This window comes from Rattus norvegicus, chromosome 2, assembly GCF_036323735.1.
Source record: "Rattus norvegicus strain BN/NHsdMcwi chromosome 2, GRCr8, whole genome shotgun sequence".
Taxonomy (NCBI): Eukaryota; Metazoa; Chordata; class Mammalia; order Rodentia; family Muridae; genus Rattus; species Rattus norvegicus.
Genome location: NC_086020.1, coordinates 9,637,842 through 9,655,412, shown reverse-complemented (window position 1 = coordinate 9,655,412; position 17,571 = coordinate 9,637,842). Strand labels below are relative to the sequence as shown.

Sequence of the window (17,571 nt, the reverse complement as noted above, 5' to 3'; positions counted from 1 at the left end):
AAATCTCACCAGCTAAGGCAACAGATTAAGCTGTGGGGTAGGATGCCCTACAACCTTAACCTGTTAATACCTCTAGAGTTTTAACAGTGACCCCAACTCTGCTCTCCCATATTAGTTGTTAGTCACACTAATTATAGCTTAGCTGGCATTGTTGGTACCAGTTTTCCCCACCCCAAAGATATGCAGAAAAAGGTTATCTCTAATAACTTCAAATAAACTTCAGCCAAATTCTGCTGTGCACGTTAGGAACACTTACCTCCAGCTTTAGACATCAAAGGACAGACACTAAAAGCAATGTGTTTGTGAATTCTATAAAGCTTTTCATAAAGGAAGCTGTAAAGGTACGAACAAAAACTTCTGTGATTGGATCTTCAGAATGATTTGTAAAATGTTCAACAAAAAAAGGGCTTGTGATTTTTGACCATAAGAAACATGTTTTATTTTAAATTTGTTAGCTAAGTAATCTATCCAAAATTTATGATTTGTAGAAAAGATAATGAAATTTCTACCATGATCTTAAAGAACTATTTTAAGCCCAACATTTTTATTGCTGTTCACTTAAGCATTTATGGAGGTGGGCATAGGAGTCCAAAGCTCATGAAGATTCAGATACCATCTGTGATGCTGCACTAAATTTTAAACAAGGCATTAAATCAGAACAGTAACATACCATAGAGATTTACAACCAGAGAGCCATAATTGAATTATCAGGATTAATATGAATGGCTTCGCACACAGGAACCACAGGTTCTCAACACCTTGATGGTTTTGCTTTGGATACAATTTCTACTAAATCATAAAAATAAGTTATTAGTATCAAACATATAAAAACTATGAAAAGATAAGATAAAAAAAGATGGAATGAAAAGGTAAGCTAAGAACACCTTAGTGTTTTTATGGGATTCCTGATGGTGAGAACAAGTGGTTCCACGACTACTGTCTGCCCTTGGGATTCTGTTCCTCATGTTGGGTTGTGATGTCCAACTTTGATACGATAACTTTTGCTTCATTTTATTATTTATTTTATTTTATTGTATTTGGTTGTTACTTCTTAGAAGACTTTTTTTTCCTTTTCTAATGAGAGAAAGAAAGGGAATGGATGAGGAGGGGAAAGGAGGTGGGAGGAACTGGGAGGAATAGAGTGAGCAGAAACTAGAATAACCAGGGTATATTCTATGAGAAAAGAATCTATTACTCAATAAATGAAAGAGGAAAAAAATCAAGATAAGTTAAGGATGCTCAAGGTCAATATAGTAATGAAAACCTGATTTTAAAAAATGCACATTAAGGAATGATTTCTAACATCCAAAGAAGAAACTTTAAGATTTTTAAAGTCAAATCTAGTATTCTTAAAAGATGTTCACTAACAAGAATCTGATCTAAGTGAGGCCCTGGGAAATGAGGATCTGTTACTCTTGTTAAAAACAAGACAACTGCCAATCTCAAGACTTGTCACCACTTTATTGCTGCTTTAGGAAAAAACATCCCAAATTAAGTTTATGGTATTTCCTTTACTATGACACTGGTTGTAAGACGCACTGAATTTTGTTCAATTAAAATATTCTTGCAATCTATAAAATTTAATATTTTGTAATAGTTTGCTTTTCAGCATAGCTAGGAAACTTTTCCATTGTGAGAACCATAATGACAGGTCATAGGGTGTCATTAAATAGTATTACTGTAATGAAACTGTGAGAGAACACTGACCAGCTACTTCTTATTGTCTCTGAAGACAGAAGAGGATAAATAGTAGCTTAAAAAAAAACTTTTCTTGACTGATTTGATTACTAATATCCCTGTGTCTTTCAAAGTGATATAACAGAGACTACAAAAGGTCTTCTATAGCAGAATGATTTGAGAAGTAATAATAAAAAACATCAGAATTAGAAAAAAGAATTAAAAGAAGACAATGATAAAATCCCATATTTTAAAATCACATATCAAATAATTGGTGAGTAATAAGATAGACTATGGATTTTTATTTCTTACTACAACATAAAAATAAGATACATTTAAAGCCAGGTATTTCTATACCCTCAACTTCAGCAGTTGGGAAGCAGAGGCAGGCTTATACCTCTGAGTTAGAGGCCAGCCTGGTCCACATAGTGAGTTCCAGGACACTCTGAGTCTACACAGTGAGACTCTGTCTTGAACCAGCTATACCCTCCATAAAAGATATATTTATGTATGAGACTTAGGGATTACTTTTAGTGGGGCAAGTAACAAATAAAATGAAAGATACAAAGAGCTTGGAATTTCCAGAAAGAATTTCAAGTAGATCAGTGCAGTCTATCATTATCTACTAAGGGATGGATACCAGTGGAAGGAAGTAGGATTGGCAGGGACACTAAGCCTGGGGATAGATGCAGGTTACACCAGTTGTCTAGAAGTCACAAGGCACTGGGTTTAATTGACATTACCCACAAAGACAAGAATGAATAAGGGAGAAATCGTGGCAGGGAGTATGATGGCATGCATGCAGACATGATGCTGGAGAAGGAGTTGAGAGTTCTACATCTTGATCGACAGGCCTCAGGAAGAGAACTATGAACCACTGGTCCTGGGCTTGAGTATCTAAGACCTGAAACTGAAAGCCTGGGCCCAGAGATCAAATTTCTTCATCAAGGCTACACCTACTCCAAAAAGGCTTCACTTTCTAATTGTATCACTACCTATGGGCCAATGGGGACCATTTTTATTCAAGCCAGCATACCATATATAGGGCTTTCCAGCAATCTGTCTGTGTTTTTTCCTGCTCTGGTTTGCTTTTCTGTCTCTCTTCTTAGTCCTCCACTTACCTTTTGGTTAGGTGTCAAGTATTTGCAATGGTCCACCTATCTGGCACTGAGCGCCAGGCTTATTCTTTTGTAGAGCTAAGATATATATTCTTCTAAAACTAGCCACTTGGTATTTATCCTTGACCTCTGGATTCCTTTCTCTTACTCAAAATGAGCACTCCCTCTCTATTTCTCAAGTTTGTCCTTTACATATTTGGTCACTGAAGAGCAAGTAAGGAGAGGAGAGGAGAGGAGAGGAAGGGGGTGGGGATGATGATGTTTATTAGAATGTGAGGAAGAACAGATGATACAGGCCAGAGAAAAGTTGCTAGGAAACGGTCAAAACTGTTTGGGGACATTCACATCTGTCTGGGGCTGGGTATTTTTACTTTGCTTGCCATGTTCTGGTACCTTACCAATGGCATATATAACATATTTTATCTAGTACATTTAAAATAGGAGTATTAATGATTATATGAATAGGTATTAAGAATAAAATAGGTGAAAAATTGAATCATTACTTATATATAGTTTCAAATTTTAATATCTATGGGAAATAACATAAAATATGTATAGTCAGATAATATAGTAAGATATAAACACATGTCAGTGAATACAACAGGTAGATATTTACAATGAATCTTAGAATGCCTGTGTGATACTCCACCAAACAAATTATGCATTATTGTTCACACTAAAACAATGACTGAAAATCTAGACTTGCGTCTTAGTAGGAAGTGATATTTCATTTATTTATGGTTTATTTGAATAGCAGCATCACTGGATCAAGTGTGAGAAAATATTTAAATTGCAAATTCAAATCACTTCTGTTTGTTGGATGTCCACATGGCATATATGTGTTCACAAAGAATTTTCATCAAATAAACTGTTTACTGACTAACATAGACAAGTCAGTTTAAAAATGAAAATGATACAGTTTTTAATGGATTGTGCCATTATCTGGAACCCTAAATACAAAGAATGAGACCCTTTCCTTTTTCATGAAAAATATCACATTTCTATTTTGATTTAACTAAAAATTTCTAGGCCTAGAAGACAAGAGTTTATAGTTATCAATTAGCTACTTTAATGCTGTAACATGGGGGAAAAAAAACCCCACATTCTTTTTCTATCTATGTGTGAGAACGATTGTCTTTCCGGTGGATGAGGAAAGCATTTACATTTCAAAGGCAGCACACATTTACCAAGCATACTAATGATATACAACACCTAAAATGCAATAATGTATATAGATGATTATTACAGAAGTAATGAGGTAAGGTTATAGTGAAAACATACTTGGTATCTACTTATATTTAGCAATATCCTTGAAAGCGCACATAGGAACAATAACACACTGTCTGAACACATCCTCTCTGCTGTTTTTAGCTGCCTTTATAATGCACACACTCAGGACAAATTAAAAGGAGTGGCCTGATTGATCATGGCAGATTAGTTTGATGACAATGCTTAGCAGCATTGTTGTCAGACTCAGTCTGGTGAGATGGTTCAGAGAGTCAAGGTGCGAGAAACCAAGTATTTCTTTGGGAAAATGAATTATATCTTCACCAAAGTATACAAGACCTCTTATAATGCTCTCTACTCTCCCCAATGGGCTCAACTGTCCTGTTCTCAAAATAGATAAAATGAATACCTACTATCTTTAGTCCCAGAATTTTTAGTTGAAATATACTTTCAAATTTCTAGAGAAGAGACCAAATGTATAGCTCAGCTGTATAGGGAATGTTTAGTATGTTTGAACCTCTGGATTTAATTCCCAGAAAAACCCTTTCCTACACACACACACACACACACACACACACACACACACACACACACACACATACACACACACACACACACATCCAAAAAAACCAAACCAAACCAAACCAAACCAAAAACCACAAAAAGTTCCTAACCGAAAACATCTAGGAAATCCAGGACACACGAGAAGGTTAAACCTAAGGATAATAGGTATAGAAGAGAGTGAAGATTCTCAACTTAAAGGGCCAGTAAATATCTTCAACAAAATCATAGAAGAAAACTTCCCTAACCTAAAGAAAGAGATGCCTATAATCATACAAGAAGCCTACAGAACTCCAAATAGATTGGACCAGAAAAGAAATTCCTCCCAACACAAAATAGTCAAAACACCAAACAAACAAAACAAAGAAAGAATATTAAAAGCAATAAGGGAAAAGGGTCAAGTAAAATATAAAGGCAGACCTATCAGAATTATACCAGATGTCTCACCAGAGACTATGAAAGCCAGAAGATCCTGGACAGATGTCATATAGACACTAAGAGAACACAAATGCCAGTCCAGGCTACTATAGCTAGTAAAACTCTCAATTAACATAGATGGAGAAACCAAGATATACCATGACAAAATACAAATCCAGTCTTACAAAGGATAATATATGGAAAAATCCAACACAGGGAGGGAAACTACACCCTAGAAAAGCAAGACATTAATCTAGCAACGAAACCAAAAGAAGAGAGCCACACAAACATAATTCCACCTCTAACAACAAAAATAACAGGAAACAACAATCACTATTCCTTAATATCTCTCAACATCAATGGACTCAATTCCCCAATAAAAAGACATAGACAAACAAACTGGATACAGAAAGAGGATCCAGCATTTTGCTGCATTCAGGAAACACACCTCAGTGACAAAGACAGAAACTACCTCAGAGTAAAAGTCTGGATAACAATTTCCCAAACAAATGGTTCCAAGAAATAAGCTGAGTAGCCATTCTAATATCGAATAAAATTGACTTTCAACCAAAAGTTATCAAAAGAGATAAGGAAGGACACTTCATATACATCAAATGAAAAATCCACCAAAATAAACTCTCAATACTGAATATCTATGTTCCAAATGCAAGGGTACCTACATTCATAAAAGAAACCTTATTAAAGTTCAAACCACACATTGCACCACAGATAATAATAATGGGAGATTTCAACACCCACTCTCTCTGTACCTTTCAGTCTGGTACTCGAAATCCTAGCAAGAGCATCTAGACAATAGAAGGAGGTCAAAAGGATACAAAATGGAAAGGAAGAAGTCAAAATATCACTATTTACAGATCATATGATAGTATACTTAAGTGATCCCAAAAGTTCCACCAGAGAACTCCTACAGCTGATAAACAACTTCAGCAATGTGGCTAGGTATACAATTAACTTAAAGAAATCAGTAGCTTTCCTCTACTCTAAGGATAAACAGTCTGAGAACGAAATTAGAGAAATGATACCCTACACAACAGCCACAAATAACATAAAATACCTTTGTGCAACTCTAACCAAGCACGTGAAAGATCTGTATGAGAAGAACTTCTAGTCTCTGAAGAAAGAATTTGAAGAAGATCTCAGAAGATGTTAAGACTTCCCATGCTCATGGATTGGGAGGATTAATATAATAAAAATGGTCATTTTTGCCAAAAGCGTTCTACAGATTCAATGCAATCCCTATCAAAATTCCAACTCAATTCTTCATAGAGTTAGAAAGAGCAATTTGTAAATACATTTGGAATAATAAAAATACCCAGGATAGCCAAAGCTATCCTCAACAATTAAAGAATTTCTGGGGGAATCACCATCCCTGACCTCAAGCTGTATTACAGAGCAATAGTGATTAAAAACTGTATGGTATTGGAACAGAGACAGGCAAGTAGATCAATGGAATAGAACTGAAGACCCAGAAACGAACCCGCACCGAGATGGTCACTTGATCTTTGACAAAGGAGTTAAAAATATCCAGTGGAAAAAAGGTAATATTTTCAACAAAGGATTCTGGTTCAGCTGGGCTCAGCATATAGAAGAATGCAAATCGATTCATTCTTAGCACCCTGTACCAAGCTCAAGTCCAATTGGATTAAAGACCTCCACATAAAACTAGATACACTCAAGCCAATAGAAGAAAAAGTTGGGAATAGCCTCGAACACATGGGCACTGAGGACAATTTCCTGAACAAAACACCAATGGCTTATGCTGTAAGATCAAGAATTGACAAATGGGATCTCATAAAACTGCAAAGCTTCTACAAGCAAAGGACACTTTTATTAGGCTAAATCGGCAACCAAGAGATTAGGAAAAGTTCTTTACCAACCCTACATCTGACAGAGGGTTAATATCCAATATATACAAAGAACTCAAGAAGTTTGAGTCCAATTAACCTTATTAATAAATGGGGTAAAGAGCTAAACAAAGAATTCTCAGCTGAGGAATACTGGATGGTTGAAAAGTACCCAAAAAACTGTTCAATATCTTTAGTCATCAGGGAAATGCGAATCAAAACAGCTTTGAGATTACACCTCACACCAGTGAGAATGGCTAAGATCAAAAACTCAGGTGACAGCAGATGCTGGCGAGGATGCGGAGAAAGAGGAACACTCCTCCATTGTTGGTGGGATTGCAGACTGGTACAACCATTCCGGAAATCAGTCTGGAGGTTCCTCAGAAAATTGGACATTGAACTGCCTGAGGACCTGGCTATACCTCTCTTGGGCATATACCCAAAAGATGCCCCAACATATAAAAAGACACATGCTCCAGTATGTTCATAGCAGCCTTATTTATAATAGCCAGAAGCTGGAAAGAACCCAGATGCCCTTCAACAGAGGAAAGGATTCAGAAAATGTGGTACATCTACACAATGGAGTACTATTCAGCTATCAAAAACAATAACTTCTTGAAATCCACAGGCAAATGAATGGGACTAGAAAAATATCATCCTGAGTGAGGTAAGCTAATCACAAAAGAGGACACATGGCATGCACTCACTGATAAGTGGACATTAGCCCAAAAGTTTCAATCACCCAAGATACAATCCATAGACCACATGAAGCTCAAGAAGGATGACCAAAGTGCAGATAAAATGGGCAAAATAATTGAATCAACATTTCTTTCAAGAAGAGAAATACAAATGGGCAACTGGCATATGAGTTAATATCATTTGTGAAATGTCATTCATTGGAGTAATGCAAACTATGCCATTATGAACTCTGTCTTCACATGCACTAGGATGGGAATAATGGAAAGTGCTAGGTTGTAGATTGCTGTCTGTAAGCAGGAGAGAGCAGGTGAAAGATAAGGAAGCCTGTAATGGGGCAGTAGAAAAGGAGGGCAGCCTGAGAGTTTTTGAGAGGCAGGAGAGATAGGAAAGAAGAAGGAAGGAAGGAGGAAGATGGAGGAAGAGAAGGATGACCCAGATCTATGTGGCTTTAAACAGCCACAGGTAGCTATGAAAATCTAATAAGGGATGGGTATTTACAGGAAAATTTGTCTTATCTAGGTGGGCAGTTTATACCAATATCAATTGGCTCTGAGTTTATTGTGTGGATGTTTTGTGGTGTGAGAATTTATTGATATAAATATGATTGACAAATTACCAGCCTCTAGAGGTATGATTTTATTGCATTACTGGGAATTGTGACTATAACCACATGAGGCAGATGGCTGGGAATGTGAGCAGAGTCCTCAACAACAAAGCAGCGAGGTTGGTGGTCTCTACATGGGGCTAGCCATGGAGGCAGCGAGAACACTGGGGCCAGAGAGTAGCTGGCACTAGCATGGGATGGAAAATTCCATTTTTAGTATTTCCCGCTACAGTGGGGGAACAAGTGTTGGCAGGGTTTGGAGAACTGAACCCTATATATTTCTAGAGGGGATTCAGAATGGAGCATTTGCTGAGGAAGAGCTTTGGCAGTGTTTCAAAATGTTAATAATGCTGCAGCAGCTAATCAACAGAGACCCATGACTGGTCAACATGCCGAGAATAAGAGACTGCTGAGTACTCATCTTCAAACAGGACATCTATATTAAAGCATCCCCCAAAGGCTCAGGGATCTCTGTGGAAGAGGGGTTGTTTGTGTAAAGCTGTAAAAGCCAGGGGTAATGGATGTCTACTAGAAAACAATGTCCTTTGACACTACAGAACTCACAGTGACTGTGACAGGATGCCCAAGACCCTTGAAGCTTAAGGCAGACAGGATCTCAGCAAGGAGGAGGAAAGGAGAACATGGATTCTTACCCCTGGCTGAGGAGCTCTGGGAATTCTGTAGCTGCTGGGAGAAGGAGAGTCAGTTTTCTTTAATGATCTGACCTTGTGTAGGTTGAACCCACTTCAGGGCAAGTCCTACACTCAAAGACTATTTGGGCAACAAAAACTGGACTGGGATGGGGTGAGACAAAAGTAGGTTGAGAAAAAACTCCACGTTGGCCGGTTGAGAGATGGGGATGGATCTTGGAGGAGTTGGATGCTGGGAAGGAATATGAACAATACATTGAATGAGATTCTCAAAGAATTAATAACATGTATTAAAAGAAAATAAATAAGCAGTTAATAGAATCAGCTGATTCATCAATTCCATCCCTAGGTGTTTACTCAAGGGAATGGAAAAGAGGGATTCTACGGATTCTTTTCTACGGCTCTTCACAGCAGCACTCTTCTCAGTAGGCTGCAGAGAGGCTAACCAAGTGCTGAGTTTCATAAAGCATAGTGTACTTATGCAACAGAAACTTGTCCAGTAATAAAATGAAATCAAATCTGATAAATACTGCAACATATATGAGGCTTGAAATATGCCAAGTGAAGTTAAGTCAGACACAGGGGACCATCATTAGATCCTACTAATATAAATGTCTAGAGTCCACACATTCAGAAAGCACAAAGCAGATGGGGTAGGGTCAGGAGGAAAAGGCTAGTGCTTAGTGGTTATAGACTTTATGTTTTAGAATTGTGACATAGAATTGGAACAGGATGGTGGTTTAGTTGTATATCATTAATAGAATTTAGTTGCACAAACTGAATTTTCACTAAGAAAATGGTTACAATGGCAAATTTTACCAGGCATGCTAGTTAACAGTGAAATATCAGTTTCTACAGTGAAAGGAAGAAAGTCCTAAGTAGAGGAGGCATGTGTCTTGGGGCTGAGCAGCAAAGGGTCATGATGTAGTTCTCCAGGCTTCTACTTTTGACTCCACAGAGGGAACTCACACAGGCACCAGAAAATGAAACAAAAGAGATAAGAAAATATCATATAAACAAAGAATTCGTTTCAAAAACATTAGAAAAAAAATGAAAAGAACTAGAAGGAACTAGGAAAGGGCCATGAACAAAAATAAAATCCAAAGGTAACATGGAAAATGAAGTCCAAAATAAAAGTAATAATGCATATCTTTGAAAATACCCTGGACAAATCCTCTGGAATGCTAATGAAGGGAAAGCACACAGTGGTGGGTTTAATATATCCTGTATGCAGGTTTGCAACAGAAAATCAAAAGGCTTAAGAACTCGTGCTGGGATGAAACCCACGGACTTTGCATGCTTTATCCTTGAGCAACACTCTCCAGCCCCAAGCAGGTTAGTAACTGATTGGAACCTGAAAAGTTCAGCAATGGGGAAGAGGAAAGAAAAAGACTTAAATGCCTGCTGGGAAACCCTTCCATGGAGTCAGTGTGGAAGCAGGAGAATGGCACCCTGGCCTTCACACTCAAGCTACCTGGGAACTGGAAGTGTTCTTTTATGCCATCTCAGCTCAAAACAAAGCAAGGGCATTCCTAAAGAACAAACCAAACGGAGCTCTAAGCTTGAGAACGGGGCCTGCAGCTATGGCTGTCCACATGGCCAACCTCAGGAGCAAACTGGTTTAGATTAGAATGACTTCCCTGCCGCGACAAGCAAGGTCAGTGCAGTGCCAATAAGTCAAGAACGCAGAGGACTGAGTTAAGACCTTCACGCCCACACCCACCCAAACACCCATTGGCTGGCTGGCTGTGAAAAGTGAATGGGGTGGGGTGGGGTGGGGGCTTGCAAGGAAGTTCATGTCTAAAAGGCTGTGTGCTTTGTGTCCAGTGGCATTTCTAGGCCTTCCTGGGAAGTTTAACTGTTACCCTAGATTTTGTGTTTGTATAAAGTTCTGCTTGTTTTAATAAATACTGGCACAGTAGTTTTATGTGACTTGTGTTTTTAATTTTATACTGTGTTTATAAAGAAAGAAATTGTGTTTCCTGATATAATAAGGAACGATGGACGTCTTTAATTAAAAAAAAGGAGAGAAACGAACCGTTAAAGCCATAAATATATTGTAATGCTAACACCAGGGATAAACAAAGGTAGAAACAAAAAGCAGCTTTAACTTCCTCCCCAAGCTTCTGTAAACAACTCCCACCCTCACTAAGTCAGAGAACTGAACACAAACCCGAAACAAAAGCCCCTGCTCTCTATTCTCTCATTTCCCTCCAGGGTAGGCCCCTCAGCTTGACAGCCTGGGAAGGCCCAGGGTGGTGGTTGGGGCAGACAAAAGGGCTCCTCGTACAGGAAATGGTGTAGAGGAGTACAGGGGTGTAAGACATGACCCCCCATAGTGGGGGAAATCAAAATGGAGCCCTGGTGCCAGGGGAAAGCACACTGGTGGCCCTGGGAAAGGGGCCCCAGTTGCCCCCACATTCTCCCTCTGGGAGGAATCATTGGTTGGCCAACCAGCCATCTGGCTCCGGTTAGAAAACCACACTTGGACCAAGTCCTTCTGCAGACGGAGGCGCCCAGCAATATAGCTGATTTGCTGGGGCGTAGGCTCTGGACACTGCAAGAACAGTTTTTCCAGATTGCTCCCAATGCGTCTCTCTCTGCTTGCTCGTCTCCGCTTCCGGGCCTGCTGCAGGATCATCTCCATTCTGCATATGCCCAGAAGGTTCTTCTCATCTACTTCCTCTAACCACATTTTCAGCAGGGGTCGCAGCTTCCACATGTTGGCAAGGCTGAGCTGCTGGGCCTCGAAGCGGCATATGGTCGTCTGGCTGAGAACCTTCCCAAACATAGCTCCCACAGCGAATCCCACATCGGCCTGTGAGTATCCCAGGGTCATCCTCTTCTGTCTCAGCTCCTTGGCCAGCTGCTCCATCTCTTTCTGTATGGCTGAAACATCCTCTGGCAGTGCCAAATTTGGCATGTACCTTAAGGCGATGTAGGGTCCTGGGTAGGTATCCTCAGAGGAATTCTGGGACCAGGTCCTTGTCTCATAAGCTCCGTAGGGTGCTATCCCACCTCGGAATTCATAAGGTGAGGGACCCAGAGGCACTCCCCATACCTCAGGGCCTGGACAGAAGCCTGGCCCCATACCTGGCCGTACCATTAACCTGCTTGTGGCTGCCTGGCTGCTCAACCAGGTTGGGGTATCAACTCGCATGGGAACTGGCCCTTCCAGACCACCACCACTATTGCCTGGGAAGGGGCAGACGTTTGAAGACCTGCGCCCGGCCATGGGGGGTGGATGGGACCCCCAGCAAGAGTCTGGTAGGAACTGATGGCTCTCGAGGCTTCTGAACAGCCACTAGGCTCGCCCTCGAGCCCCGCCCCCCAGTGGGCGGAGACAGCACTGCAAGCTGGGGCTTGGAGACTGAGATAACTTACTGAGTCCTCAGGCTTGTCCTGACCATTGCTTTCAACTCCTAACTCGGTACAAATCTGGAGCTTTGCACCTCCATGCAATCAGGGTCCTTCATCACTACCTGGATCTTATCCTCCACCGGACCCAAGCATTGACTTTAGGTTCTCAAAACCTCAGGTGTCCCCTTCCACTCATGCCCTTTGAACCACCATCGTGGCTTCATGAACACTAATTAGCCATCTATATTTCAAGCATTGTTGTCAGTATTTGTCCATCCATTAACTACTTCGTCTCTATAATCTTCATGATAACAACAGTCCATCCCGTGCAGACTCTCAGTCCCTATTCCTGAAGAACTTTATGCGTACAAGCTTCAGTTTTAACTAGGATCAAATTTCTATCTGATTCTAGTCGTATTCTCATCCTGTACCCTCACACTCCACTCCTTCACTGGCAGAATTTCTGGGTGAAATTAATGTGTCTCCCACCAGTCCTCCAACATTCTAACCCAGCTCCCATTCCAAGCTTCCTCACTCAATAGAAAACACACTTTGTCATCTTTTTTCCTGATGGAGACATGATTCCTGCAGCTGCGCACTGAGAATGATCCTAGCACTACCCAACTTAGCAACACCAAGCTTTTCTACTCACAGCCTCTTTCCCTCCAGAGGTACAAAGATCTAAGTCTTTCTCCCACGCCCTTAGCTCAGGCATTCAGCTCTAGGGCCCAAGTAGGGAAAATGAAGAGAAGAAAGATCTAACATGAGGTTCAAAGCTTCTAAAGAAGATGAGATGACCAGAAGATCTCAGCCTCACGCCTTTTAATGCTTTAAGCCAACGACAATATAGCTGTGTCTCTCACAATGTCTACTGAAATTGGTCTTGAGATCACCGATAGCCTTCCAGCTATCAAATCCAAAGGATCATAAAATTCTACATTCCATTAATGCTCTCTGCAGTATCTGCAAGAATAAATATTATTTTTATTCTTTCTTTAAAAATTTATATGCGAATATCAGCCAAGTATTCTCTGACTGGTTTACTGACTTCCACATCTGTATTTCTGCTGGCCCAAATTAAACTATTTTTGTGCCTCTTCTCCAGAGGCCACCGGACTGGCTCATGACACTACCATCACTTAGACACCAGCTGATTCTCAGTTTTCTCATATCAACAAGGCATCAGCTCCTGTACACCAGACCTGTGAAACCCCAGAACTTGCTATCTTGGCTATGCCTTCCCTTACTTATAACTTAGGCCACAGGATCTTCTTCTGCTTCTCTTTCAGGGTCATCTTTTACACTGTTGCTATAGATAATCTTCCACAATCACATCAAAGTAATCCAAATCTAATCCAAAAATAAAGAAAAGCTAATGGTACCACTTTACTCTTCAAACACATTCCGATTCTTCAAACACATTCCGATGCCAGCCCCCCTCTTCGCTCAGCTGACAGTGAGGGGTACTCACAGAGCTTTACAATACCTAGTTAATTCTCTATCAGTCTCATTATATACTCTCCCCAGTCTTAATTAATGGTCAAGAAGAAAACCTGTTGTTTTCCGCTAAATATCATTTGTACCCTGTGTGCTCTTGTCCCTGCTTGAAATGGTCTCCCTGCATCCTGGTCTCTTTACTGGTAAGGAGTCTTGGACAGTTTCATTAGAAAAGGACACCTCTTATCACTGCATTCTTTGCAATTTCCTTGACTTTGGTTTTCCCCCTCACAGTTTATTTTGTGCTTAGCATGTACTGCTATCTAATAAACATCTGCCCATGTGTCCACTGTATGTCTCCTTACCACTGGGTCCACAGTGGTATCTGGCCCATACAAAGGACTCAGAATAAAAGAAGCATGCTGCACTTCCTGTCACCTGTACAACTCAGGTTAGAGATCCCGTCATGGAGACCCTTCCCTGAGCAGAAAAGAGGATTGTATTGCTTCCATCACATTGCTCTCATACTTAATCAAGGTTTTATTTCATCACTGATCAACAATTCTTTTATGTCTCTTCAATTTAAGGATATTCATTGAAGAGTCAGTAAGTCTAGAACATGAGAGAACACTGACTAATACAATACACAATGATTTCTTGTTGAATGGTGAACTTTATGCTGTCAATAGAGTAATGCCAATGCAATAACAAGAAACTTGACTTCAGGAGCTTTTCATCTTCCCTCTGCTATATTACAACAAGGAGCTTGTCAGATAACCCTCTCTCGGTGAGCGGAGCACCTTGAGGAGAAATGAGACTCAAAACTACGGAAAATGAAATTGTATGTATGGCTTTGAAGTTGTGAATCAGTAAATCTACTGCCTTACCTGCAGGCTGAGCATACGATTTACCTGAAGTTTATCAGTTTCTGCAATGAGTATGAGCTAAAAGTAGGATCCTTGTCACATTCACTATGAGATCCCTGGCACCAGAACTATACCTGGCACATAGTACAAAGAGAAAAAGAGAAGATATGTTTATTATTTATTCATTTATTTTTGTGTTGCTAGGAAAAGAAATGTCCAGTAAATGAACCTGTACAGCACCAGTGCTCAAAAGACTTCCAGTTTACCTTGGATTGGATGACAGCCTCTAAAAGCCAATGTAAGAATTTCATTAAAGACTAACTGTACTGATATCCACACACACACACACACACACACACACACACACACACACACACACACACACACGTTCCCCATCCCATACTTCACAAAGCAACCAGTGTCTGCTAAGGTGGATCACAAAGAGAGATAAAAGAGAGACAGGGCAATTATACATTATGTTCTGCATCGAAAAAAATGCCTCACTTACAGGGAGAGAAGATTCATTAGTTGTTTAAAAACAATAGTTGAATAGAATCATTTCAGTGAATTGGAAAAAAAAACTGATGAGTTCAAATGAATTTGAACTAAGCTTTATTATATTACACGAGTTAAAACAGAGTGGCTAAAAACATTAAATTTAAAAATGAGGCTATTTAGTTCGATGAGTTTTAAAGTTAACTTGGATGTTCTCAATAAGGCTTTCTTTATACCTGCTCTCATTTGCCAATGTGCACATCTCCTGGTTTTGGCATATGCAATGTAGGGGAGACCTAAGAAGATCTTGGTATCTCTTTAAACGTTTAATGCACCATGGGAATAGTGTGATCAGAGGAAATAAGGAGGAATATGGTTGGTATAGCAGAGCTCAGAAGCAACAGCAGATGGAAATGTCCAAGACAATGGCACTGCATGGTCTGTGGAGTCTGAAAGGCAAAACTTCATCTTCAGCGAATCTGGGGCTCTTCCTAAGTGACTAGATGATAATGGAAGAGCCAGGCCATGTTATCCACAGGAATCCCAGAGTGGATGAGCAGCAGTTTCCCAGGTATTTAGCATCTGAATGAGGGAGAAGAGAAGGTAAACTGATAGAAGCCCCGGTCAGCTACACTTACCCAAGGGGACACTGCTTTCCATTATTAGTATCTTTAACATGAAAAAGATGCTTTAAGTAGAAATGTAAATGTATTTGTATTTGTATGGGGATTTGTATTCTTGAGTTTTAGTTAAATCTCTTATTCTGAGAAGGCAATTAAAACTATTAGGATCCACTGGTGTTGAGAATTTGGAAATGGTGGAAGAAAATTTGGTAATAAATATCCTTGTAGGATGGGGCTTATCCCAATTTTTTTTAAAGATTATTTATTTATTACATATAAGTACACTGTAGCTGTCTTCAGACACACCAGAGGGCATCAGATCTTATTACAGATGGTTGTGAGCCACCAAGTGGTTTCTGGGACTTGAACTCAGGACCTTTGGAAAAGCAGTCAGTGCTCTTAACCACTGAGCCATCTCTCCAGCCCAGGATGGGGCTTATCTTTTGGGGAAGGTCTTGCCTATATATGCTGAGGGATGCCCTTCTCACCTGGACCTTCAGAAACATTTGCTGCTTTAAACAATTCGCTGGTGTTTGATGTAGTTGCTTTCCAGCTAGGAGATACAGCATAGTGACACAGCTTAATTTGTACGTAGATGCCCAGCAATGCGTTAATGCCTATATGAGCTATCCGTAAGTTCAGTGAAAAAACTAATGGTTTGAGAGGGTGAACATCAGTAACTTAATGTCATACTATTGGTCAGTTATTTCATTGGGAAGGTAACCACTTCATTTTTCTAAATGCACCTCTTAGAAAGTGTGTCATGATTCCTGTAGAAAAGGATTTGCTCAAGAGTGTCCAAGATGAGGAACTGGAAAGATGGCTCACTGCTTAGAAAGCACTTGGCATTTTTACAGAGGTTCAGGATTGGTTCCGAGCACACACATGGAGGTTTACAGCCATGCATATTACCAGTTCTAGGGTACTCAATACTCTCTTCTGGCCTTTGGAGGGACCAGCCATGCACGTGCTGCACATATATGAATGTAGGTAAACACTCATATGTTTAAAATGAAAAGAAATGAATCTTTTAAAGAGTGCATGAGACAATCTGGGAAAAGTGGAAAGGAGGACACGGAGGGGATTAACAGAGATTTGGCCAGGGCATACTGTGTGAATCTGTTCATATCAAATACATCAGGTTTTGGTTTTTTGTGCCAATGGTGTGCCAGTAAAACTAGAGTTTAAGCAAAGCCCTAATGTTCTAGTAGTATTAGTGCTATAATCTTTTTAAAATCCAGGTAAATTATTAGTTGCAGCCAAGAATGATGCTAAATCCAGACAGAAAAAAGCAAGGTAGCCTGGTTTGTGCTGGTCTTTATTTTTCCCACTCAAGATATCAGGTAAGTTAGGCAATTTCCCTTAGAAAGGCAGGTATAGGCCACAATATCCAATAATGTTGAGGGAGCAATATAAAAAAATAACTAGAAGAGAAAAGATATAGATACTAGACAAAGAAAAGTCTTCTGGGTCTAAAAAGTAAAGGTAACATTATAGAAAGCTCTAGCAATTAATATACAGCCTCAGTGGTAGGAGGTACCAGAGACCTGGGAGGTGAGAGACTCAGGACTCAAAGGGTGCGGGGCTTAGATGAAATGTCCAACAGTGGGAAGAGGAACCTTGTAGAGTCCACCTCCAGTAGAAAGACAGGGCATCAAGTGGAGGGATGGGGTTGCCATCCCACAGTCAAAAACTCTGACACAAAATTGTTCCTGTCTCAAAGAACTACAGGGACAAAAACGGAGAAGAGACTGAGGGAAAGGAGGTATAGTGACAGGCCCAACTTGGAATCTATCTCATGGGGAGGCTCCAAGGCCTGACACTATTACTGATGCTATGGTGTGCTTGCAGACAGGAGCCTAGCATGGCTGTCCTCTGAGAGGCCCAACAGGCAGCTGATTGAGACAGAAGCAGATACTTATACCCAGTCATTAGACTGAAGCTGGGGACCCCTGTGGTTGAATTAGGAAAA

General features: G+C 40.1%; 2 protein-coding genes across 21 annotated transcripts in view; both read right to left on the bottom strand.

The window, feature by feature from the left end:
- Positions 1–17,571, bottom strand: part of Arb2a (ARB2 cotranscriptional regulator A) — a 464,298-nt gene that overhangs the window by 98,579 nt on the left and 348,148 nt on the right. The window contains exon 12 of one of the 20 annotated variants that reach the window (XM_063281476.1): positions 15,077–15,558. The exons of the other annotated variants lie outside the window; for them this stretch is intronic. Coding sequence (XP_063137546.1) covers positions 15,476–15,558 — 83 coding nt within the window. The 3' untranslated portion in view covers positions 15,077–15,475. Of the gene's footprint in view, positions 1–15,076; positions 15,559–17,571 lie in introns of those variants that run through there. 20 annotated transcript variants of the gene reach the window in all.
- Pou5f2 (POU domain class 5, transcription factor 2) lies at positions 10,866–12,100 on the bottom strand. Its single transcript, NM_001081751.2, has one exon. The coding sequence runs from the start codon at positions 12,051–12,053 to the stop codon at positions 11,046–11,048; it is 1,008 nt and encodes a 335-aa protein (NP_001075220.2). The 5' UTR covers positions 12,054–12,100; the 3' UTR covers positions 10,866–11,045.